This window comes from Ambystoma mexicanum, chromosome 1p (genome assembly GCF_040938575.1).
Source record: "Ambystoma mexicanum isolate Mex_15411 chromosome 1p, UKY_AmexF1_1, whole genome shotgun sequence".
Taxonomy (NCBI): Eukaryota; Metazoa; Chordata; class Amphibia; order Caudata; family Ambystomatidae; genus Ambystoma; species Ambystoma mexicanum.
The window spans coordinates 975,173,484-975,200,752 of NC_090921.1; the positions used below are offsets into that span (position 1 = coordinate 975,173,484).

General features: G+C 45.7%; 1 protein-coding gene across 4 annotated transcripts in view; it reads right to left on the reverse strand.

Annotated features, from left to right (window-relative positions):
• Window positions 1-523: 523 nt before the first annotated feature.
• Window positions 524-27,269, reverse strand: part of CIAPIN1 (cytokine induced apoptosis inhibitor 1) — a 342,573-nt gene continuing 315,827 nt past the window's right edge. For all 4 annotated transcript variants that reach the window (XM_069654074.1, XM_069654083.1, XM_069654066.1 and 1 more), the window contains exon 9: window positions 524-1,189. In XM_069654074.1, coding sequence (XP_069510175.1) covers window positions 1,079-1,189 — 111 coding nt within the window. In that variant the 3' untranslated portion in view covers window positions 524-1,078. The remainder of the gene's footprint in view (window positions 1,190-27,269) is intronic.

Genomic DNA, 27,269 nt, shown 5'->3' on the forward strand with positions numbered 1-27,269 from the left:
AAAGCAAGTGATTGACTTCTTTGAGAGCCAATGTAGAGAAATACTTTCCAGAGGACAATTGTAACGACTGGGTGGTGAAACTTGCTTTGCACAGTTATGGGCCAAGCCCCCAAAAGGCACAACTAATGGTGCTTCCGAGTGACTGCATACAGAATGCCAGTTCAGCAGACTGTCGCTGGGGGAAGGGTGTTGGTCATCTGTCTCCAGCTTTATCAGAGTGAAGCGCACACGCTTCCCATTCCACTCCTCGTACCTGTATGATATTGGTTTCTCTGTGCTAGCTGTCATTAATACTAAATATTGTTCAAGACTACAAGTGGAGGACAATTTAAGAGTGGCTCTGTCAAAAATGGAACCAGACATGACAGGCTGCCTGCAGAAGATAGCTAGGTTTAGACACAGGACAGGATCACACACGAACACGGTTTTGGTGCTTTAAGATCACTACCGTGGTGATGTGCACAGTATAAATGACATTTAACAGAACTATCAGAAGCAGAGAAAAACACGAGACACACATAGGAAGTCTTGAAACCAGAGGTTTATTAACATTATTTCAGCCAGTAAGAACAGCTTACTATGGGACATTTCCACACATACAGTGGGCCCATTTTTAAACCAGACTCCCACTCTTCGCAACTCAAAGACGAACCCAGATCAAGGCCTAACGGAGAGCTAGAAAGAAAGAGGTTATATGTGGAAAATGTAAGCAACCAATGAGGGATTAACTGGCACCTACTTTATGCCCAGTAATTGTAATTTTGACATGACAGCAAGAGTACAAGTGCTCATTAATATAAACTTGGTGCTCTGAGCCAGTCCTGGCGGCGTGGCTCACCTGAGAAGGTATATATTTAGAAGTGGTTTAAATGAGCACAGTTCACAACAGTCCAACATTAATGAGTGTCTCCACAGTGCTCTCTAGCTTTCTAGAGGGCGCAGTGTCCGACACGAGCAAGTACATACTACGGGAACAAAGTTTAACACTGATGGGCATCTTTTAATGCCGCAGAACAGAGCAATGGTCATTGAAAGCGTCTTCCAGTTTTGCTACATTCCTTGTTGGGTCCTGGCAGGTCTATGTATCCTGCAGTTGAGTGGGATTCAAGAGAATTTTTTCTCCAGGTCTGAAGGCTGGCATCCCTAAATATGGGCAGCTGGCACAGCGGAAGGCATCACCCAGGTAACACTAAAATGAGAGGGGAGGAAAAAGGAAATTAGTGGCCAAGGCACAGCACAAAAATGTTCATCAGTCACAATACTTTGTATACAGTGGCAACTTCTTCATTAAAGTGGCCGGGAGCTGCCACTGCCCACGGCTGACTCAGGCCAAAACGCAAACCGTTGCAGTGCAGTCTTAATGTACAAATATATAGATTCTTTGCAAGAGCAAAGACTCGTGGCCCACTATCGCCATGCTCGCTGCCGTGCATGGCCTAGAGGCTGCGGCACATTTCAAAGCAGCCCCACTCTCGATACATGTGCACCACTGTGCAGGCCATCCGTAGCCGTGGCTACACCATCACCCTACTGCGTCACTGCCAATGCTCAGGATGGTGGAGGAGCCAGAACACTGACCCCCACACAAGACTCAGATCGAGGGTGGGGGTGCAGAATGTTCCATTTCGGATCGGGGAACACGGGAGTAGGGGGCATCACCCAGCATTGGTGACCCTTTTGCACTTTGTGATGGTGATATAGGAAAAAAGGATCATAGCAGTGGGAAACAGAACATTGTTGCAACTGTACAGAAAAAGTCTGCAAAGAAATTATAAGTTACTCACTGTAGTGACTAACGTACTCTTAGTCCATAGTCCCCTTTCCACCATACTGTATGGGCGTCCCTTCCAAGGGACGGGAGACGGAACCTTTTTCACCAGGAAAAACCTTCACCTTTAAATTTAGAGGTGCGTGGGGGTGCGGCCCAGGGAGCATGCACTGCCCTAAGTCTGCCCTCCGGTGCCACAACTTAGTCCCCATTGACGCATCAACAATAGATTTAACATTGCCTAATGACATCAGTACTATTGGGGGGGGGGGGTTGGTGGGACGTATGGAGGAAAGGGGACTATGGACCGTCCCCTTTCCTCCATACTGTATGTGCGATTACAACTGAATGTAGCCCCAGGTTTGAGAGAAGACCCTCCTTAAGCAAATAGGTTCATGAGAACCGCCTGTCCTGTCCGAAGACCGCATCAGATCTAGAGCCGGCATCCAAACAGTAAATGCATACAGAAAGCCGAGGGAGAGGCCCAACTGGCCGCCCTGCTTATGACTTGCCAAGGGACATGGCGCTGGAATGCGATGGCCGTTGCCTTGGCCCCGACTGCGTGGGCATGCATGTTGGCCGCAAGTGGCATGTGCTGGCCCTCGTACGCCTTCTTGATAGCAGAGACCATCCAGCAGGATATGGAAGCCTTAAAGGCCTGATAGCCCGGTCTTGCGCATCCAAAAGTGACGAACAGCGCATCCGATTTGCGGAAGCCCTTGGTCCTATCCAAGTAGAATTTCAGGGCACGCGTCTTTGGGATCGGGAAAAACATCAGAAGGACTATTTCCTCGTTCAAGTGGAACGTGGACGGAACCTTGGGCAGAAATGCCAGGTATGTCCTTATGACTAACCTGTCCTTGTCAAAGGTGGTATATGGTTCTGAGGTGACCAGAGCCTGGATCTCGCTAACTCTACGAGCCGAGGTAAGGCAGACTAGTAAGGCAGTCTTGATGACCAGCCTGAGGTCCACCGACGCCATTAGCTCGAACGTTTTGTGCGCCAGAGCGCCCAAGACTATGTTAAGGTCCCACACAGGGTGCAGTCTCTTGACGGGCGGGTAGAGCCAAGCGAGACCAGTTAGAGGTTTGACGATAGGGTTGGAGGAGGAGAAAATGCCCTCCTCAGAGTTCCTGTAAGGCCCAATGGCTGCAAGATTTGTGCGGCAGGTGTCCACCTGCACGCCTGAATGAGCGAGGTGCGCCGAAAAGGAGAGCACGTTGTCCAAAGTGCAAGCCAAGAGGTCGATACCCTTGGAGTCTGCGCAGTGGCAGAATTTGGACCATTTGCTTTTGTACTGGGCCCTGGTGGCTTTGCTTCTGGTGCCCTATATGATCTTCAGATTGGCCTGCAAGAGGCTACCGAAGTGATACCTGCTCAGTTACTGCACTGTGAGGGCCAGCTTCCCTGGGGCAGGGTGGATGACTGTGGCCCCTGCTGTGACAGAAGATGTGCTGGGCCCATCAGAAGGTGAATTGGGGGCACCTCCGAGAAGCTGATTAGCTCCGAAAACCAAGGTCTGTGGAGCTATTAGAATAATGAGGAGTTGGCGAGACTCCTTGATTTTGCAAATTACTCTGTGGATCAGGGGAGTGGGCGGAAAGGCGTAGGCTTTCATGCCAGTCCACTGGAGGTGAAATGCGTCGCCCAGAGAGCCCAGGCCCTGACCTTGCCTGGGGACACTTCTTATTGTGCCAGGTGGCAAAGAGATCCACGTGGGGGTGACCCAAGCTGTTGAAGATCTCCTGAATAAGGAGGTTGTTTAGCTGCCACTCGTAATTGTCTGCTTCCAGCCTGCTGAGCCTGTCCGCTTCCAGGTTGGATTCCCCAGGAAGGTGGACTGCTGTGAGGTAAATGTTTTCTAGGGCCCACTCCCACATGCTGATCGCTAGTCTGCACAGAGGAGGGGACCTGGTGCCTCCCCGCTTGTTGACTTGGTACATGCTAGTCGAGTTGTCCGTCTGGATGAGGACAACCTTGCCCCTAAGGAGTGGCAGGAATGCTCCGAGCGCTTGCCAGATCGCGTTCAGCTCCAACCAGTTGATGTGATAATCCTGCTCCTGTTGAGTCCAGGTGCTGTGGACCGAGAGGCCCTCCAGGGTGGCGGCCTAGCCCTCGAGTGAAGAGTCTGTGGTGATGGTGGCCTGTGGGGAGGGCTGCCAAAAGGGCTTTCCCGTCCGTAGGTTGCAGTCCTTGGACCACCATGTTGGGTCCGGGTGGAGAGATGGAGGGACGTTGATCATCTCGGATTGAGAGCCCCGCTCCTGGTTCCATGAGGCCGCGAAGTGCAGCTGAATTCTCCTCCTCATTAGTCTCGTGTGCAGCAGGGCTAATAGGACCACTGCAAGTAGACCCAGGAGATGTTGGTACCACCATGCCAAGGTCACTTTTCTGCTGAGGAAGTTGGCGGAGACCCTCCTGATGGCTGAGATTTTGTCCTTCGACGGGAAGACTTTCTCGGAGCACGTGTCCCAGATGAGGCCCAGGAACGTCAGTCTGCGTAGGCTGCAGCTGTGACTTCTTGAGATTGAGCGAGAGGCCTAGATTGTGCAGGGTGTTCATAAGGGCCTGGGAAGAGTGGGGAACCGCTTCTGGAGATGTAGCCCTGACGAGCCAGTCGTTGAGGTATGGGTAGATGTGGAGACCCTGCGCTCTGAGGAGGGCTCTCACAGCATTCATGAGCCTGGTAAAGACCCTGGGGGCCGGGTTGAGGCCAAAAGGAAGGACCTTGTATTGAAAATGGTAGCCTATGATCCTGAACCGTAGGAAAGAACGATGGGGCTGCCAAATCAGGATGTGTAGTATGTGTCCTTCAGATTCAGGGAGCACACCCAGTCTCCCTTGTCCAATGTCTCCGCTATAAAAAGGTGGCGTAACCATCTTGAATTTTTGCAAGGGTAAGGAGCGGTTGAGGGTGGAAAGGTCCAGCAAAACTCTCAGGCCCGCATGGTTCTTCTGAATGGCGAAAATCCTGGAGTAAAAGCCAAAGCCTCGCTGGAAGGCTGGGACTTCCACCACTGCTTGGCTCTCTACGAGCGTCTGGATCTCCACCAAAAGAGTTGCTGTCCCACCTGTGGGAGCAGAGGGGAGGAGGGAGGAGATGCTGGGATAGGAAGGCGCTACCCCGTGGATACTATGGATAGGATCCAGGGACCACAAAATTCCGGCATCAGAAATGTGCATAGAGAGCAAGCCTGGCCCCCACCGGAGACACGTGTACCCGAAGGGGCGTGTCATGCTTTCTTTCCCTCGGAGGCTGTCACTGAGGAGGGCGACTGGAAAAAGCGCTTACTCCCATCCTCCCCACATTTTGTTGCTTGCACAGGCTCCTAGACTGCAAGCGTTCCGGCTGCCTCGATCTGCGTTCTTGGAAGCCGCAGAACCCTCCATATCTACCACTCCTTTCAGAGCGCTGCTGAGAGTGGGCGCACAATTTGGGCATGGTCTTTGTAAGGATGGATATGCCATTTGTGAGCTGCTTTTCCTTTTGTCCAGCTTCTCGTCCGTAGAAGAGTGGAAGAGGTCCCACCCCCCTTCCCCCACCATCCCCCCTCACCCTGAACTGTAGATCTAGAATGCGCTCCTGGACATCCGGGTTGAATTTCATTGCCTGAAGCCAGGCTGTTCTTCTCATGTCCGTGGCAATACAGATGGCACGACCTGAGGTATCGATATGAGCCACTGTCGATTCCATGAGGTCATGCGCCACCAGCTTCGCTTCAGCTAGCCCCTCCTTAAAGCGTGATTGGCTCTGGGTGGGGAGTTCCGGGAGGAAGTCTGCAATTTCCCGCCATAATCCCTGGGGCATTGGCCTGACGTAGATATAAAGAGGCGTTGGAATAGAGTTTCTTGCCATATGCCTCCAAGATCATCTCCTCCTTGCCTAGCATCGCAGAAGAGGCTGAGGATGACCGAGGCTTGGAGTATAGTGATGCCGCAGCGATCACCAAAGAGTGTGGCGGTGGATGGGCCGAAAGCAAGAGTGTATCCCCCTCCACCTGCCTGTACTTGGCATCCAGGCGTCGATTGACCGGCTGGGCCGAGTGGGGTTTGAGCCAGCCCTTGTTGGCCAGGGAGACTACATCGGTCTGCATAGGAATCCATGATTTGGCAGAGGGGCATCGCGTGAGGACTTCAGCCAGAACCCCCTCTGCCGGCTGCTCGACCTCTGGTTGGGGGAGGCCCAGGTACTCTGCCAAACCAGCAAGACCTTCGTCGAAGACCCTGGCTGAGGATGCCGTGTCTGGATCCTCCTCCTCATCTGTAGCCTGCGTATCTGGAGGATCTTTTGGAGGAGGAGTACTTGGCACAGGAGGCTGGGGTATAGAGACCGCTCCCGGAGGCTAAGGAGGCAGCAGAGGTTGCAGAGTTGGCTCTGGAGCCAGAGTAGGCAGCTGCACTGGGGGCCCGATGGAGGCGTCTGTGGTGCCGCTAGCATGGCGGGAATGACTTCCCTGACGGTTTCTTTGATAACCCACATCTGAGGTGACTTCATGAGGCCAAGGAACTTCTCAAAGAGCACCTCCTCACTGGCCAAAGAGGTGGAAGGGGGTGCCGACGGGGTAGCGGGGAGCTGCTGGAGACGCTAAGTACACTGTCCATATGGACACCAAGGAAAGCTGCCCTGCACAACTGATGGGTAGACTGTAGGCCATGTACCTGGTTGGTGGCAAGTCCCACATTGACACTCATTCTTTGTCGAATTCCTGGAATGGCATCGAACGGGTGCCTCTTTCTGGCACGGCAGCCATTTTCTCGAGCTGCCTGCCACGTGCCTGCGACCTGGTGCTCAGCCCGCTGGGCCCGGCTTCGTCCAAGACTCTTGCGTCTGGATCACGGGGCCTACCCTGCTCCTCGGGCTCCTAGGCCCGATAGATGTGACACCCTCGACCCGGGGCACCCCCTCAGATGTAATGCCGGTATTAGGGCAAAGCCCCTCCGCCATGGTGCCGGTAAAAGGGCGGACCCCTCGGGTGTAGACCGGATAACAGAACCTGCTCATCCCTCAATACTGCGCCCGGGAGGATCCGAGGATCCCTCAACCTGAAGGGTGGTAGCTGAAGCAGCCTCAGTGCACATGTCGGTAGAAGGACCTGCCCGGTCCCTCCCGCGCGGGAGAGTCTCTGGGAAGGAGTCTCCCTTGTGGGGTGCAATGGAAAATATCGGCCCTACCTTGGGCCTGGTTCGATGCTTCACGAAGTTCTTGAGATCCTCTGGAGGTGACCTCTGGAAGAGCTCCCCCCACCTGGCGAGTCTGTTCTTCAGTGCCTTATAGGACAGCAAGTCTCACGCCGAACATGATTGCCAACCGTGGTCTGGGCCAAGGCAACCTAGGCAGAGGGCGTGGGGGTCTGAAGTTGGCAAGATCCCGTTGCAGGATGGACACCTGCTGAACCCTGTAGAAGTCGACATGCGCTGGGGAGGAGCGTGACGCCTGAGGAGCGAGTACCTGAATGATAGATAAGACAAAAAAAAGACAAAGAAGTATCCGCGTGTGGAATTACATGGCTGAAGCCAAACCCAGGAGCGTTTGTAACGCTCACCTGGTTCCCAGGGAGGCGCGGGCGTGGTCTGGACGGCAGTGGCCTCTTCGAAGGAGATGTTCAGCACCCTGAAGATGGAGTGGGCTGGGTTCCCAAATCCGGCTTGTCTGGCTCGGTTGAATACCCTTCTGTGAGCGAAAAGGAAGGGTTAATACTCTGCGGGTTTTGTGTTGATCACCCGTTCCCCTTCTCACCCTCCTTGCAACCCTTCTGTAATTCCCTGTGGAGACTCACCTTTGGGGATTGAAAAGGTGAGCTCTCCATCCTGCTTCTGATGCAGGGGTGCGTTGGGATCCAGTTACGTCACTGGATAGTAAGTTCGAGTTCGCTTGTCTGTTCCGGTAAGTACCGTAAATGTTTATGGCAAGCTTGAGTCTAAACTGTTCCTCTTCTTTTTTGCAGGTAATGGAAGACTCCGGGCTGAGGGCGGTTTCCGTCGAAAACCTGATTTCAGGTGAGTTTTGGTGTAGGCCCACTACTGTCTTTTCCTGTCTTTTTCCTTAGGGGCCGGAGTTCGAGATTGCCGAAGAAATGGAGCCGGTACGAAGCAGAAGCTGAGTCCGACCTGTAAGCAGGTAAGTTTAAAATAGTTTGTTTGCTACGGTTCTTGCATTCACTAATGTGATGTTTGTTTTTTCCCCATAGGGGCCGGGGTGCTGAAATGCCCAAGGAATGGCATCGACCCGAAGGTAAGAAGAATTAGCTTGGCGGGTAAGTGCTTCTTGGTTATTTTCCCCTTTTCACCTTGCTTTCTTCTCTTCGTCTCCCCGTAGGTGCTGGAATGCTGCAGGAGATCCGGATGGGCGTCGCAGAGCCGAAGGCACCACGTGCAGGTAAGAGAAGTGCGCCGAGATGTATGCGACGCAGTGAGTATTTAAAATGATGTCTTTTGCAGGAACGTTGGCGCGCTGAATCCGGAATGCAGCTTTAACAGGTAAGGTTTGTTTTCACCTGTTTCTTCTTCCCTTTTCTATCCTTAGGTGTTTCCAGGATGCTGGCAGGCGTGGTCGAGGACTGGAGCAGGAGCAGGCACGGTGAGCGTCCAGCTGCTATGAACAGAACAACGCGATGCGTGGTTTGCTGTCTGGGCGTGGCTTAAATAGCCTTTCAAGTAGTCCCAGGTATGTATCCTTCCACTGAAGGTATGTATCCTGCCACCAGCCACACCCGTGTGGTTAAGTAGTTCCTTTTTCATCTGGAAGTTGTAGAATGATCTGCCAGGTACGGAAATTGCAGCATGGTCTGCCAGGTAAGTTTGCACCAAACACATTTCCTTCCATATTTTGTATGAGCCTGATGCCAACGGCACCAGGACTGAGTCCAAAGAGCCCCTATCTGGGGTGGCTGGGACTTCCCTAGTATACATGTTGCCTGCCTCTGAGGGTGCCGGGCCCCGTCTGGCTCCTTGGAGGTAGGCATCATGACAGCGTTGGTGAATTCGGCCCGTTCCCATCGACATGGAAAAGGGGACTGAGATGTGGCCCCGGAGGGCAGGGTCAGGGAAGCACATGCTCCATGGGTCACACCCCTGCGTGCCTCTAAATTTAAAGGGGAAGAAGGTTTTTTTCTGGTGAAAAGGGTTCCGTTTCCCGTCCCTTAAAGGGACTCCCATACAGTATGGAGGAAAGGGGAAGGGACGCAAGAGTATGCGAGTATGTTTGTGCACATCTGTGTGAATGTATGTGTGCGAGTGCAAATGAGTGCTCTCACATACATGTGCAAGTCTGGTGTGTGTAAGCTTGTATACAGTGGAGAGACGGGCACAGGGGTGAGTGGATGGGAACATGCAGCATTATTGGGGCAGGCAGCGATACAAGGAAAAAGCAAAGAAGGGCAAAGGGGAAGGAAAGCGCTATTAAATGGTAAATAGAGGCATAAATGGGCAAGCTGGGCATAAGTAGGCAGAGAAGAACAAACTCGACAGGACCCTGTACAGCAGGCACGCAGTGGCAAATGGGAAGTATAAATGAGTACTGAGGGGTCAGTGGGGCCAGAAGGGGGGCAGGGAGTGCAACGTGGGCAGCAGGCAGCATGAACATGTGTTTGACATCATCGACAATGCTGGCATATATTGAGATTATGCCTCATGATATTCATTGGGCACAATCAGCATGAAAGGGGCAACACTGGCATATTGCTGAAATGGGCCTTGATATTCTTTGGGCTCAAGTATTATACTTGTATTGTACAGTTATTTGATAGAGTTCAAACAAGACCAGTAAAGGCATCAAGGCGCTAGGTTATAGAGGGAGTTAAATGTCAGAGGGAAAAGGTTAAAACAAGAAGGTTTTTAGCCATTTAAGGAAAGGCAGAAATTGGGCAGTATTCCGTAATTCAACTGGGAGTGCATTCCAGAGAGTAGAGCCTAGAACCGAGAATGATCTTCCTCCAGCCCGAGAGCGTAGATAGCGAGGGATGCACAGAAGTGAGAGATTTGCTAGTTGAGGTCTCTGCAGGGTATGTACTGAACAAACTTCGATTGCAGATATTCTGCTCCAGTACCATGGATGGCAGAGTTAACGAGGCAAAGGACCTTAAACTCAATACGTTTTTTTACCGGAAGCCAGTGAAGCTGGAGAAGAAGTTCCCGGGAATTTGCCAATATGTGAGCATTTAGAGCCAAGCGGGCTGCCGAGTTTGAGGATCTGAAGGTGATATAAGAGAAATTCAGGCTGGTCTAAATAGATCCCGATGCAGGAGTCAATCGGGCCCATAATAGAGGCCATGACCACTTTGGCTTGAGCGTTGTTAGGAAGAAATGGGAGAACCTTTCTTAACACTTTAAGTTTGGCAAATGGCGGACACTTGGGCTGACCTGGAGCCGGACGAGAGAATTTTTATACCAAGGCTCTTAACCATAAGAGCGGGTTCCAGACAGGACCCTACGAGACAAAGGCCCAAGTAGCATGAATAGGTTTTACACTAACAATGCTCAAATAACGTGGACTTTAGTTCTTACTGGGGGTGCAAGCCATTGTTTAACAAATGATCTCCAATCTGCGCTTTACTTTTAAGAATACAATGCTCTGAACAATCCCGGAGGAGGGCGAGGTGCAAACATGTTTTTTATGCAACATATGCAATTCATTTAGAATAAACTACAGTAGGTATATCTATAAATCGAGAAATCAGTCTATAGAATATGGCTTTATGACAGAGCATCTGCCATGTATCGAGAAGAATCTTTTGATGAAACATGACTAATGTAATTGCAACAGTTGGTTTGAACGGTCATAAAAATTGGCTTATACATTACAAAGTGTCCAATGAAAAAGCAAAAAGATGCACAACTTAAAGGCAGTCAGAAATGCATACAATATACACATGCAAATACTTGACATTTAGTATTTGCCCAGGTTTCAAAAGGGTCAATAGAGTTTATGGAGATGTATAAGTGGTATATATTATTGAATGTTTTTACTTGTGCACAGTCAGAATGGAAATGTATTGAGCAATGCTCATGTGCAAACTGGCATCCATTGTATTATTTCAAGTGTTGCCCTACAGAACAGATTGTAAATTGTAGGACAACCAATTTTGTTGAAATTTATGCTATGGAATACACCATTTCTACCCATTATTTTAAATAAATGTAAACCGGGGAATAACTCCATCATCACCTCCGTTGTTTTATGTTCACTTGCTGCACCTGGGGAAGTTTGGGGAACACATTTACGGCCCATTTACGCCCCACTTGTTGCAGGTATACCGAATCTTTAGCACAATGCCACTTGACTAATACACCTCCTGGCAAAAGGATAAATGTGGCGTTACCATTTTAATGAACCTATTTCCAAACCTCAATGTTAAGCACTGAACAGCAAGGTCACTTCACCCTCAGTGTAAATACATTTCCATCATGAACATACATGTTCTGAAGCCATAGCAATACTATATACCAACCAACTAGAGACTGATGGATACATTAACCCATGTGAATAGTAGCCAAGGTTAGCTGGCTTCAGCCATCCCCTGCTTGCAAAATGCTACAGCTGGAGGAAACCACATGGATCATGATCAGTGGCGGATACTCCATAATGGGAAATTGGAGAGTGCTCAAGCACCTCATATGGAAGGGCGGGAATGAGAAGTGCAGAGGGCTACAATCAGCTCGCCTCAGAACCTGCCCAGCCACCCCACGCATTGGAAGTGGGAAAATAATCCCCCCCCCCTCCCCCAATACCCATGCCTCAGATGTCATCCCTGGTACCAGTCTGTCAATTCCTTCCAAAACAATAGCTGGCCATGGTACTCTCTTTCATGACTCCCATCTCCTACAATATAAAAGGTGAGCAACCAAGAAAAAACGGACCAGAACAAAACCAAAAGAAAACCCAGAATGCAGCAATTCATATGAATTGTGAACTGGCAACACAGCAGCGTCCAACACCTCAGGAAAGCGCAGAAGTCACCATAACAGAAGAAAAACAAACTGCAGACCCACAGCACTCTAGAAATATAACATGGAAACCCTTCCAGACTGTCAGAAAAACCGTGCTGGAAAAGGGTTAAGATCTGCGAGGTTTGTTTCAAGCCTCTCACCTGGGACCGGGGAAAAGATAGGCACAGAGTGTTAGGCGAGTACTGCAGCTAATGGGAATGGCGGGCGGGGGGGGGGGAGAGAACCACCAGCCCCACACTATAAAAGCAGACAGAAGGAAAAGCAGAGTGTGGGATATTTTATTTTTTATTTATTGTGTATTTATAATGCGCCTGTACAGCAAATGGTGTTTCATTCAGGTAAGGTCACAGAAGGAGCTGAAGGTGAACCAAAAGACCAGGGGGAAGACGGATCAAAAAGCAGAGTGTTGGAGAGAGGGTGGCAGAGCTTAGTACAGGGGAGGTAATTATCCGAGAGAGTGGTACCAGTTATGTGTAGTGTGGGAAAGTGGGGAGAGGCAAGGAGAAGGTGGTAGAGGGAGAAGTAAAGCTAGATATTGAGTGGGAGTAGGGCAGTGAGACTAGTAGTTTGTGTTAAAGGATGTGGGCATTAGGAGAGAGCAAGAGTGTAGGAGTCGGGTACGAGGAAAGGCATGTTTGAGAGAAGTGGGGAGGGGTGAAAAGTGAGAGTGAGTCTAGCGGAAGGGGGAGCAGGGCCATAACCCGATGTTTGGGAAGAAGTGGGGTATTGTATGGTGGGGGGATAGTAGAAGCTATTAAGTTGGTCCTTCAGCCACCAGACAAATATGCTCAAAAAGGTGACCATGGGCTCCCCTGGTTTCCCAACCATGGAGGAAAAGGGGAAATCTGTTTTATGTCCCATGGGGTTGGGTGGTCTTCCTGGGGACTCAAATAGGTTTCCTAGTGGACCATTGGGGGGTTCTAATTTCAGCTTACCTATGAAGGGTGAGGCTCTCGAAGATACCCACGTTCCTGTGACGATGGCCTTGGTGCCAGCCGAGGGAGAACACTTGAGTTACTTATGTTTGACCCATAATTTTAAGGTCAGAGTTGTTTCCTTTGAACCAGCAATATATCTTGGCTCAGTGTGGTCCAATAGCAAGCCAAAAACTACTCTGCTCGAAAGATATTTGCAAGAATCTTTTTTATGGACTTCAGGCGGGTTGATTCGGTTAAAAATCGGCATTTATTCCAAACTTGTTTACAATTTAGTTGTTGCGGAGACCAAATGTTTGCTTAATTTGGGGTATGCTGTGTCTGATGATTGGCCTCAGGCTAATTCGGGGGACCCATTAGGGGAGGAGATGGCAAACAGATGTACAATCCTCGTGAACCTTCAAAAATACAGGTGCCGTTGGCAGCAAAAAGTGCACCTAATCAAATTTCTCGTCACGTGTCCTATGATTGGTCGCATATTATAAATTCCCTACATCAGCATAACCCCTCACAAAAGGGCCCTGAAGGAATTTTACCGGTTAGAATGGTGTCCTGGAATTCACAAGGATTTGCCCATCTACGCCTGAATGGTGACCTCTGGAACGAAGCAGACCTAATTTGTATCCAGGAATCTTATTAGTACTCCTTTGGTGAAGGATTTTACTGTGATTTTTAAGCCTGCGAGAAAAGGTCTAAAGGGCAGGCTGTATGGTGGCCTGCTGTGTGCATGGCACATATCTGCTGGTTCCACTATTGAAAATTTGGGCCTGGGCCACCCTGATATTTTAGGATGCTAAATATCTCGGTATGATCAGTTTAACGAACATTTACGTGTTTTAATCATTTAGAATTTTTATTTTATCCCAGTCTCAAATGCTCCAATTGATTTTATGTCATTTATTACTAATGTATTTGATTCTAATTGTTTATTGATGAACAGGGGGCTGGGGGGATTTGTGGTAATGGGGGATTTCAATTCTGAGTGTTTGGATTTTCGGTGGTACTGTCCTGAGATTGGTAGGCATTTTTCCCCCTCTGCCCGAGATCGAAGAACAATCTTTCGATCTTGTTTTGAGAGTTTAGATTTCGATTTGCTTAATGGGAATACAGTGACTGACATATCACCTAGTTATACTTGGACAGATGTCCACAGAGCCACTTTGGATTATATGTTTGTTTCTACTCATATGCTGCCAATTATCCAAAACTTCAGAGTTATATCAAACACTTGTAGTGATCACTGACTCCTTAGGGTATCTTCTGGTGATACTTGTATGATGGAGATTACCGAGTTAACCCCTGATTCTATAGAGATGAATCTGTGAAATAAGGCAATAATCTGGTGTCCTAAACATGCAGAAAGATTTAATACAAAAATTGATGAAGATTTGCTGAGGGACTTTTTAAAGATATGTGCCTTACAATGGGTGAAAATCGTTTAAAGGTGACTCATAACTTCAATGGTCAAGTACATGCCATGAAGCTAAGGTTGAAGAGGGACATTAAGGTAACCATTAAGTCAGCTTTCGATGTGCCCACAACAATTGCCAGATAAGGGCCATGATGCCCTATTGCTACAAAAAGATGCAGAGGGCATGTGAACGACATTGGTATCCCGCAACACCTCCAATTTTTGGAGACTAATATGTGGGGTTGGAGGGGACACTCAAGCCATTTTGCAACACCAACCCATTGCGGGCAAGGTCTGGGAACATTATTTTCGGAACCTTTACCCAGTGTTGGCTATTGACACCGTTGACACTTTTGTGAAAATGGACCCATGTACTATTAGGGAGGCCTGGCCATTGTTGGATGTTGACAAGCAGGGTATCCGGAGTGCTATATGGAGGGCCATGTCCTCGGGTGTCCCGGGACCAGATGGGTTCTCTACTATGACTTTAAAGTCTGCTCCGGAATTATGGGCGGATGTCCTGCTACAGTTGTTAAATGTTGTTTGTCAGGCTAGGTGTCCGTATCCTGGAGAGAAGATATTGTGGCGGCTTGCCTGTCCCATAGGCACTAAAAAAGGACTTGGTGTTGCTTCCGCCTCCTGTGGATTGCGACGCCCCCTCCTTCCTATCACCGCCTACTTAAATCCTTCAGCCTGGGCACTCGCGTGCGCACCGTGGGAAGTATGGGAAGTACTGTTTACCTGTTGTGCCGTCTGTTGCAGTTTGGACCTTGATGGCCTTTTGAAGTGCTTTTCCTTTGCTCTGCAGGAAACTGAGGATTTTCGCCTGGAGGACGTCTTTTCCGCGAACACCGCGGCTTGCCTGTCCCATAGGCACTAAAAAAGGTGACTGTTCTTTACACGAGTGCCTCGTGAGGATTTAACATATACGTGTATTCTACGTGTACGTGTATTCTATGAGTTCTATGCGCATTTACCTGTAGGCGGTGACACGTTTGCCCAAGTACAATTGCTTCAACATTATATTCTGTCTCCCTTTCTGTTTAAGGACTTGGTGTTGCTTCCACCTCCTGTGGATTGCGACGCCCCCTCCTTCCTATCACCGCCTACTTAAACCCTTCAGCCTGCGCACTCGCGCGCGCACCGTGGGAAGTACTGTTTACTGTGTAGGCTGTGGGGTAAGTGTGTGGTCTCCACTTTTATGGATTCCAACTTATTTGGCTTGTGAAACAGCTTATGCAAGATAATTGAAATGGTGAATGGCTTGCGCTGTGGGCGGATGATTCAGAGAGCGGTAAGAACACTGATGTACTTAGGTACCTACCAATAGTCCAAATGTCTGTCCACAATGGGAAAATAATTCAGAAAGCAACGTTTGTGCCTAATATTCTGACGCGTCGTGCAAGCATGGCATTGGCTGTAGCGACAGCCCTGCCTGACGTGTCAGACACAGATGATGATCTAATTGAAAGTGCACAGTCATGTAAAAATGTCTGTGGGAGTGCTTCAGACATGAGCAATACGGTTTTTCCTGTCTCCTCCCAAAGTCTGTATGAAGGGGATAGTACCTTGGCTCTCGATAATACATTACCATGTGATTTAAACTCAAGTCTGCTGTTTGATAACACACCCCCTATTTTTAGTACAGCAGATCAATCCCTAAGGGGAATAACACAACATCTTGAAACTATCACAGAGGATGAGGTTAACCAATACTCTAGCAATGTTCAAGGAAATACAAACAATGAGCATGCTAGTGTGAATGGGTTCATGTTTGTTGAGCTCAAGAAGCAGTCTAGACTACTGAATGAAATTGTACTTGCACTAAGACCCTTACCCGAATTGTGCTCTAATATAATGAATGAGCGGACAAGAAAAAGGCAACAAAAAAACCCTAAATCAGGAAGTGGTGTATCAAAATATTTGTACAGGTAGCTTACCAACATGTAATCAGGACGCTAGTAGTGCACCGATACTTATTTCTGTTAACACAATTTTGGGCCAGGATGTCCGAAATGTACCTATACTTATATCTGATAATACAATCCTGGACCAGGAAGAAGTACTTGCACAACAGTCCAAAGTAAATGCGTTCTCAGATGGCACGGAAGATAGTGAGAAAGGACTGAATATGGTGAATGACCCTGTGATAACAAAAATTTCTAAAAAAACAAGCGAAAAAAGCAAAAAAGAAAAATCTTTTTCAATCTAAGGGTTTAAACAACAGCTCTCTTAAGTTTATGAGAAATCTGGACATGCGATTTGATGGTAATGACCTTTGTAACAACAAGGCACCATGAACAAATTCTATGCCCAGTACTGTAAGAAGGAAGCATATATCATATGCAGGTATAACAGAAATAGGAAATAAACCTGAGAAAGATTATACTGAGTGTGCTAATAGACTAACAGATGCTTTAAAACACAAACAGGTGACAGATAGGATTGATAAAAATCTTGGGCGTATGGAAAGAGGTGTGGCTGACATATTTGATATTTTTAAAAATCCAGAAATGCAGTCACGCCCCAATACACCATCCTCAACAGGCATCATGTCTTCTTGTGTACCTCCTCACTTGATGAATGATAACGTGGTTAGTGTTGAGGATCTGCAAATACACGCTGTATCTGGGCCCGTAGTCAGCGAAATTCCGAATACACAAGTAAGAACTGTTACTCAGATTCCTATGGTCGAGCAAGACACGATGAATGTATCCAAGGTGGTTGGACGCGTGCCCCCCCCTGAATGGTCTTACAGAGCAAGATGTTTGCTGTATGGTTGAAAACATCTTAAAAAAACAGAGGCTGAGTGAAAGTACGGTAGTTTTGCCGAAAGTCACTAAAAATACTCTGTATGATAAACTGAATGACATCTTGGCTCAATCTTCAAGTGGGCCTTTGAATATAGACCTTCGACCTAAACATGAAGAATGTGTGCACACCCAGAAGGGTCTCACTGAACAAGAGTTTTGCCATTTGGTTGAAAATATACTAAAAAACCAGAACTTGAGTGGTAATGTGGGTGCCTTGTCGAAGGTTACTAAAAACATCCTGCATGATGATAATCTGACCGATACCGTGGCTCAAACATTATGTGAGGACCGAAATGTAGACTCTCGACATATAAATGAAGAACGTGGGCAGACAAGTAACCCAGAACCAGAGGCAGCTATAAAAGATGCAAGTCATGGTCTGGAAGGGGTCTCGGAACATAATCTGGGAATTATCGTTGATGACATCTTAAAAAAGAAATATACCACAAGTTATAATGGTTATGCTTTGAATGAACCTAACGAAAATTCTTCTTCAGGGGATTTTGTAGACACTACTCGTATGACGGATAGGTTATATGAACCCCTATGCAGAATGCCTATCGTTGACAATGGGCCCGCGCCTACAAGACATAGTGTGCAGAACGATCCGCCATTTGGACATTTAAGGGCACCGGCTTTTCCAGAGGAGCATAGTTTAATTATGTATTATGTACTTGAAGAAGGTGGTCCTAGTTCTTTGAATAGACCATATATATTGAATTTATTTAATGAAATCCCTGAACTTTGCCTGATAACATCGGCGGATATACAACTTGTGGACTTCATTCATAATCTGAGATATGATTATGTAAGGTTGACCATCAAATCTCCCCTGATTAGAGCGCTTCTCTTAAAGGAGGTAGGCTCCTTACAGAGGAGAGGCTTCGATGTTATATCTTACAATAATTCTGTCAACTCTAAGCTGCCAATGTACAATGGAACTCCCGAGATTAGAACATCTGAATTACCTCTAATACAAAATGAAGGGATGGTGGCTATCAATGAAGCTAAGTCCTGTTTAAAGGACATGCAAGAGTGGCGTTGGCTTGCACTGTCCTTACGAGAATCCATTGCACAACTGAAATCGGTCCCTAAACCACTTTAGCACAAGGTTTTATTTCCAAGTTGTATCATGGAATACAAGGGGATATAAACATCTTTTGTTAGACACTGTGCAATGTGTGAAATTTAATGAATATGACTGTGTTGTTGCAAGAAACCTGGGTCACCTCTGGCTTGTACATTGATGGTTTTAATACCCTAGGATTAGCTGCAAAAAAAAAAAAAAAAAAAAAATGATAGAGGTAGACCAAGTGGTGGTTTGCTGCTGGCTTATATAATTGATACGTGTATTAAACTTCTGGATAGTTCTTTTGTACTGGATTGTGCCATAAGAGCTAGTTTCGAATTGATAACAGAGGTTGGAATTGCTCATTTGTTGATGTTCAACATATATTGGAATACATGTAATGAGAATAGATGTGAACTACAGGAGTTTTTTGTCTATCTAAATGAAGAGATATGTAACTGGCTTGATTCATACCCGCAAGGTTTTATTTTGCTTGCGGGGGATCTGAATGCGGATAGTTCACCTACAAAAGCTGAACAGTACCAGATACGTGCCTTTTCATCCAATCTGGATAGTAAAAAAACTAGAGGTTGTCAATGGTTGGATTTTGGAAAGAGTTGGGGCATGGAACCAGTCTACAATATCATGCCTACTTGGGCTGCCCGTGGGTCATGTTCCATACTAGATTATATATTTATTTGTGACCACTCATGAGAAACTGTACTGTAAAAAGCTGGAAGTTATAGAAAATTGTAATAGTGATCATGCAATGCTAAAGCTGGAACTCCCTTGGAGTAAGGGTAATAATGAAACCATGTCCTTTCCTATTCAAATTGAAGCATTTAATGATGGCAAACATGTAAAATGGAATCGTGGCAAAATGGAAAAGGTTAACTACATTTTTTCACAGGACTTTGCATATTCGCACTATGAGGAAAAAGTGGATCTGCTACTCGGTCGATAATTTTGGTGATTATATTGAAGATACCCTACATTGTAGCAAGGTGCTCAGAAGTGAGAAGACAGAATCAATTAAAGTGCACACACATACATTTGCTGAGACTGTAAAAAAAGCAAAGATCACTTTGAGAAAACATATCAGAAATATAAAGAGAAAAGATATGGGGGAATCAGAGAGGAGTCTAAAAATTAGGCAATGTAAACAAAAATATAAGAACTGGATCAAGAGTATCAAAGGCGGGCTGGCTCAAAAAGATGGAGAGGCAATGTTAAAGACCATGCATGGGAATAATAATACCAGCTTTTGGTCTTTAATAAATAAAGACCACAGTAATCAACAGTGTTTACAACTGAACCCCACTGATGCTGGGGCATGGTCCAAGTACTTTGGTTCTTTATGTAAGTCTCCGGAATATTGCTTGTGGTCTGAGGTTTTCATAGATGCTGTATGGCAATTGGACACATCCATTCTGAATATCAGAAGCCTAATTAAAAAAGCAAAGCCTACCTCCACCCCGGGTCCCAATCTTTTATCTTTTGCCAACCTAAAAAACAATATTGACCTGTGGTCTAAGATCCTACATTTTTTATTTGTGGACATTTGCCTTAAAAAAAGATCCCAAATAACTGGAAAGTGTCATATGTTTTGCTTCTATTTAAGAAAGGTGATCGTCTGTGTCCCAAAAATTACCGCCCTATTTCACTTATGAATGTGGAGTCAAAAATGTTTGCTGGTATGGTACTTGAAAAACTGAAAATGTGGATTGATAACAATATCCTTCACTATAGGCAGATTGGTTTTCGTAAAGCCATGGGTACTGATGCTGGAGGTCTGCTGATGGTTGAGTTAATGAGTGCGGTCAAACAAAAAGCTATGGAGCGTTTATATATTGCATCCATGGACCTAAGTTCCGCATTTGATCTCGTTGACAGGCCCACTTTATGGAAAACCATGTCAATGTTAGGCATAGATAAAGACCTGTTAGACATAATTAATCATCTTTATACAGAAACATGAATTAGAGTCAGACTAAATAACAAAGGAAACATGTCTGATATCATTCGCACTGAGAATGGGCTTAAACAGGGCTGCAGATTAGCTGCAACACTCTTTAATCTGTATGTGTCTAATGCAGGCAGGTCCTTGGATTCTAGTGGTCTAATTGGACCCAAAATTGGAGGCTCAATTGTTAGGTGGGTGTCATATGCTGATGATTTTTTATTAATGTACTGCACAAAAATCGGCCTGCAAAAGCTTATAAATGATTTTGGTTTGTTTATTGAAGAAAGAAAACTGAAAATTAACCCGAGCAAAACCATAATCTTTCACGTGGGCTGCAAAAGTCCAACTACATTTTTTTCGTATTGGACCTGTAATGGTGCTAAAATCAAAAGCCAATCTGTCCTAATCTGGTTGGGGTATGTTTTTTCCAATAACTCCAGTAAAGTAATAAAGACCAGACTGATACAAAAAGCAAAAGTAGCTTTCAACCAAATAAAAGGCATTGAAAGAACATATGGCAAATTTACTCTCAAACCTTGCATCTTGTTTTATAGGCTTAAGGTGTTGCCAAGATTGTCCTATGGGTGCGAATTTCTCTCTAAAAACATGTGGTCCTTTTTACGCCAACTGGAATCTATGATATGGTGAAAAGTTCTATACTATGTTCCAAATTGTATTCCTTTAGAGCTAATAAGATACGAACTTGGTCTACGATCACTCAATAGTATCATGTTTAATAGAAAATTGGCTCTATTAAGAAAATGTTTGGTAGCTGAAAATGGCACAATTTTTGCTCATCTGAAACATGCGTCAAATGGAAATTTTATGCTTAATCTAAAAGAGGACTGTCAGAAGAAACTTCTTGATTTGGGTCTATCAGTAAATACACTTATCAAGTTTCCACACAAAGTGAAGGAGGTTGTTAATGCATTTGATTGGTGGGAGAACAATGTAGTTCTGCTAAACTCGAAGCTATACACTGAAAGTGTGTCATATTGGAAATTCTGTCCTTACCCGGAAACATATCTGAAAAAATATCCTTCAAGAGAATTTCGAAACTATTACATGCGATTCAGATTTAACGTTTTAAGCACAAATTAGATTCTCTTTATTCGGGGGTTGAGCTCCTGTGGGACAGAAGTTTGTCGGTTCTGTAAATCAAAAGACGTAGGTGAATCCCTAAAACATTTACTACTGGAATGTCCAAATCTTCGTGAGAAGAGATTGGAAATCTTTGCACATTTTGTCTATAATACAGCCGGGGTGGATAGAAATAAACTGTGGTATGAAATGCTTCATGGTTCTTCTATCGCCTTGAAAATAAAAGTCAACGAATTTTTTAAAAACATTTGTATGTTGACAAACCTTTGGTGCCTAAATGGATGATGCAGAATGTGTTATAGTTTAAAAAGGTCAATGAGCTTGCAAGGTGGTTATATATTTTGGATTGGAGTAGGTTATTTATGTAGGTTGTATTTTAATGAAATTGAAATATATAAATAATGTATTGTGAATTTTTTTTTTAATGAAATTTGTTTTCTGTACATTGTGATATCTGTGTTTAATGAAATCTGTTTTTTGTATATATTTCTCTTTATTTGTTTTGGTTTATTCAAACCTTTACAAATAAAAAAAAATATTGTGGTGGTTATCTTTAAAAAAGTAGATGGAACGATCATTCCCTGGATTCACCCTATCTCCCTTTTGGACGCCTCTTACAAGACTATTTCTACCTTTGTGCTCTGAGCTTTAGAAAGACAGGCCGTTCAGGCAAACAAGTTTGACTATCAATCTGGATTCCGTAAAGGAACTAGTACAGATTTGAACTGTTTTGCAGCTCTTGAAGAGTCGGGCCTTCAAAGCAAAACATACCCTATACCTTTCCTTTTTTGGATATAACCAAGGCAAATCGAATGCATGTATTGAAGCAGGCTTAGGGGCATGCTTCGACTCAGGGGTTGCCCTGAGGCTTTGGATCAGTTGCTTGAATTGATGCATAAGGATATAAGAATTAAAATCAGGTTAGACAGGAACGTCACGTTCTCTGGATGGATTAAGGTGGACCGAGGGCTGTGTCAAGGCTGTGTATTAGTGCCCTTCCTGTTTAACCTTTATATTCTTGGTATTAGGGCAGACCTGGAGGGTATCAGTGTCAACCCTCTGAGGTTGTGACTTACAAAAATTCAATATCTCCTACATGCCAATGACCTTGTATTGATCGATCACACTCCGATAGGCCTACAGAAATCACTTAATAGGACGAAGGGTTTCTTTGGGGATCTTGGATTGAAGATTAATGTGCCAAAATCAAAGGTTCTGGTTATAAATCGGAGAACAATCCAATCAGGTAGTCCACATTTTGGCTGGTACATCGACAATAAAAAGTTGAAAGTGGTCATAGAATTCAGGAACCTTGGGGTACAAGTTAAAACAAATCATTCAGTTGGGTTTGCTAATCAGGCACTGAAGCTAGACACAGTTTCTGCGCTAGCTCCATTACGAGTGCTTGAAAGAAAATATGGTCAATTTTCACTTCTTCAGCGATTAAAATATATAATCAAGTCCTGGCCACAAAACTATCCTATGGAGCAGAGGTACGGGAGGAGGGCCTGGATTGGGACAAGATCGATGCCAATATTTGGAACCATTTATTTTTATTGTATCCCAGTTGGCACCCCTTTTCCACCAGTTAGACATAACTTGGGCATTACATCTTTGGCTGCCAGGATATTTTGGAAAATAATAATTCTTTTAAGATCCATCTTGTTCCCTCCGGTGTCAACCTTAGTTGTCTATTTGAATGCAGCACATACCCAGAATAAATGCGCTGTGCTAAAGGTCTGGGTGAACGATGTAGTGATTGCTGCTTCGAATCGAATAACATTACTGGATGAATTAGAGTATAATCCAGGCAAAATTAAGAAATTACTTTTTGAAAATGACTGGATCATTAATAGGGAGAAATTGACAAGCTCTGATCACTTCTGTATGGACACCAAACCATTAAATTGTCCCCAAAAATACTTGATAAAACACGCATCAAGAGCTACCAGAAGTTTCTGGCTACGTTTAAAATTAAATCTACTCACAACCCATAATGTACTGGGCGTGCAGCCATCGGCTCCATCGTCTTAACGAATGTGTCGATGCTGTAAAGTTGAGTGGGAGTCCCTAAAACAGCTCGCTGTTGAATGCCCGGTTTTATCTGTTATCGAGATTAAACTTTTAAACATTATTTCTGCACTCGCCCTTTGTTGAACTGGGAGACTCTTTGGTGGCAAATCTTACTGACTCCTCGTGGCAGATTGTTAATCATTGCGAATTTGTTTTTATTTTTAGAGACTCGCTATGAAATCTGTTTTAATAAGTTTTTTTAATGGATCAATATGTATAATGTGATACTTGTTTCTTATGTCTATGTTTTTTTTATTCATGGTATTGTATTTTACTATTTTGTCAAACATTGACGTGCATACGTGTGTAAGTAGTGAAGTAGTTGTAATATGGAGAAGGAAAAATAGCAGCAGTGCAGAGAGGGGAAGAGTGGCAGAAAGGCAGAGAGGGGAAGAGTGGCACAAGGGCAGAGAGGGGAAGAGCGGCAGCGGGGCAGAGAGGGGAAGAGCGGCAGCGGGGCAGAGAGGGGAAGAGCGGCAGCGGGGCAGAGAGGGGAAGAGCGGCAGCGGGGCAGAGAGGGGAAGAGCGGCAGCGGGGCAGAGAGGGGAAGAGCGGCAGCGGGGCAGAGAGGGGAAGAGCGGCAGCGGGGCAGAGAGGGGAAGAGCGGCAGCGGGGCAGAGAGGGGAAGAGCGGCAGCGGGGCAGAGAGGGGAAGAGCGGCAGCGGGGCAGAGAGGGGAAGAGCGGCAGCGGGGCAGAGAGGGGAAGAGCAGCAGCAGGGCAGAGGGGGGAGGGACCAGCAGCAGCAGGGCGGGGGAGGGACCAGCAGCAGCAGGGCGGGGGAGGGACCAGCAGCAGCAGGGCGGGGGAGGGACCAGCAGCAGCAGGGCGGGGGAGGGACCAGCAGCAGCAGAGCGGGGGAGGGACCAGCAGCAGCAAGGCGGGGGAGGGACCAGCAGCAGCAAGGCGGGGGAGGGACCAGCAGCAGCAAGGCGGGGGAGGGACCAGCAGCAGCAGGGCGGGGGAGGGACCAGCAGCAGCAGGGCGGGGGAGGGACCAGCAGCAGCAGGGCGGGGGAGGGACCAGCAGCAGGGCGGGGGAGGGACCAGCAGCAGGGCGGGGGAGGGACCAGCAGCAGGGCGGGGGAGGGACCAGCAGCAGGGCGGGGGAGGGACCAGGAGCATGAGACCAGCAGCAGGGTGGGGAGGTTTGGGGGAGACCAGCAGCAGGGAAGGGGGGTGGGGAGACCAGCAGCAGTGCGGGGGGGACCAGTAGTAGGGCAGGGGGACCAGCAGTAGGGCAGAACGGGGATACCAGCAGTAGGGTAGAGGGAGGAGACCAGCAGTAGGGTAGAGGGAGGAGACCAGCAGTAGGGTAGAGGGAGGAGACCAGCAGTAGGGTAGAGGGAGGAGACCAGCAGTAGGGTAGAGGGAGGAGACCAGCAGTAGCGTAGAGGGAGGAGACCAGCAGTAGGGCAGAGAGAAAGTACTAGTGCAGAGAATGCAGTAGTGCAGAAGAAGGGGAGAGTAGTAGTACAGGGGAGGGGGGAGTAGGAGTGAGTAGTAAGATCAGGGAGAAGAAAGCAACATTGGAGGGTGGAAGGAGAGCAAACACCATAGGAGAGAAAGGGGAGACACTCTTGGGAGGAGAGCAGGGTTGGATGCAGGAGAGTAATCAGGGGATAGAGTGGGTCTTGAAGATCTAAAGGCACAACCATATACCACCCTTTTAGAACAAACCATTGGTAGTACAGGGATAGGTAGGACATCCTTGAGGGAATCCGGTAGCCTACATATAGGGAAACCACCATTAGGAAAAGGCAAGGATCAGACAGTAGGAGTTACCAGGCGGTATCACTATCTGGGTGTTACAGATGCCTGGGCTATTGATCCCACAGGAGATGAGGAGAGAGACAGCCATAGTGCCACACCAAAACCCCTTTTCAAGCCCTATGCACTCTACTGAACAGGCCCAGCTGTCTGACAATTAAACTGCCTGTCATCATGAAATTCCATAACAGTTGACATACCCTATGTTGCTTTACTTTTGTGTAGTAAAAAACCTAACATTTCAGTGTGACTCTGACATATTAGGGCCATGTGCGACATCACTATTATGAACATAGAGCAATATGAAAAATCTGTGCCAATTCCACTTGATAACAAAACCTGCTATCAGTAGCTACCAAAAGATCCATTGCCTGAATGTATTATATTAATTCAACATCTTATACTACAATTATTAGGCCAGTGATACATTAGTATTAATGAATAGGACTGTTTGAACGGCACAGCAAACCACAACACCATCAGTTTATACATTACTTAAACTTAATAAAAGCCAAATTAATACAGCAGGCAGATTGATCATTTCAAGGTGTTGATATGTAGACAAGGGGTGAAATGTTAGCAGTACGCCTACCCTGAATATAATTAGTAAATTGTTCATGGAATTCAAAAAATCTATCACAATGTGACTGTGCTGCAAACGCCTCAGAGAAGGCTGTTCTTCCGTAAACGTTCACCAGTAAATTCAAATACGTGTTGTTCTTCTGGGTCTTGTGCGCTTAGTCCGAATACTTGTAAAACTTCAGAACAAATAGAAATATGATTAAATAATTAATTGCATCTATTACAAATCTGTTATGTGAGTTCAAACAGTACTCTGCCGACACAAACCAAATGGTGCATGTGAATGTGTTTCCCCCCAAAGTGGTTTGTTCAAGGCTGTAATGGAAACGCATTCAATTGTGTTTCTGCAAGTGAAATTATCGGTCAAAATGTATTTCAAACACAACCTGATCTAATCCTATTCTCAGTATTGCATTTTACATTACAATGTTATCCCCAATGTCACAGTGATTTCCAATGATGGTAAAAAAGGGAGGGAGGGAGGTGAGGAACAGAAATGAGGGTAAAGGTTAGCCATAGCCATACGTAATGTCTCATAACATGCCGATACATTAATAATAATTCTTCTGTTTTACCGATTCCTAGTGTTGTACAAAGTTCAAACTGTAGAGAGGTGGATTTTTCTTGGTCTAATATAAGTTTCACAATTGCATAAGTTTGCCTATTTCTGCAGATCAAAATAGATGCATATACAGCAACATTGTATTGATCCATATAGTATTCTAGTTGGATACTCTAATTCACCGGAATCTCTGATCTCTGGTCTTTATGTCATATTCTTCAGTAGAAAGCTCTGTATTTTATCATTATATTGACAGACTTGATTTATAAATCCATGAAGAAGGATTTCAAGAGAAAAGGGTATTGGAGTGCACTAATTACAAAAATAAATATTTGTATTTTTTTACTGGGGCCAAAAAATTATATTGTAAGTATATTCGTGCCTCCCGTGATATTCACCAACCTTTCAAATGATCTCAAGTAAGTTGCAACACGTCCTTCAATATTGCAGTGTTCCGGGTGAGTAAGAGCCATCACCATTTATACTCTATATTTATATTGGTGACGTAATGGTTCACCAAGATGACATTATGCATAACAGACGCAATTACATTTATTTACAGAAAACAATCCATAATAGCACTCTAAACAGATTGAAGTATCATCAGTATTGCTTTCAAAAAGTTATTCGGGAACACCTGGTGTCCTCAGAAGACCTATTTCACACATGGACTGGGGGCAAGCAAATTGAATAAGGTATAATCAACCTATAATATAACCAAATAATGGATACAATTGCTTTAAGTGTAATGTTTTGACTAGTTAAAGAATGGACATATGTAGTTTCACATTAAATTCGTTTTTTAATTGAATCCCAAAAGTGGCCTCTTTGAATCTCAATTTTGTACGAACTCTTGATTTTCAAATGCAATATTCATTGGTTAATTAGTGAGCAATTCTAAAAAAGGATCTGAGTTGACAAAATAATGTGCTGCTATTTCATGGTTACAGACTGCAACCATGAAATATGATTGTTAAGTGCTCTCTTGAAGATCAGGAGTATACACAGTTTACCAAAACAATTAAAAACAAACAATTAGCAGGTCTCCGTTTACCATCCTAAAGTCCAGTACTTTACATCAAAAAACTGATCAGTTAATTGAGGTAGATTGAAATGAAACATTTTACAGTATACACATCTGTTGGAACGTTGTATACATTTTCCTACTTCTATTGTGATGGTTCAGAAATTGTCCCATCCAATCCATTTGATAGCATAGTAACTTACTATGAATGTCCTCCAATGAAACCATGACCTTTTATACAAACTGTGTGCATTTC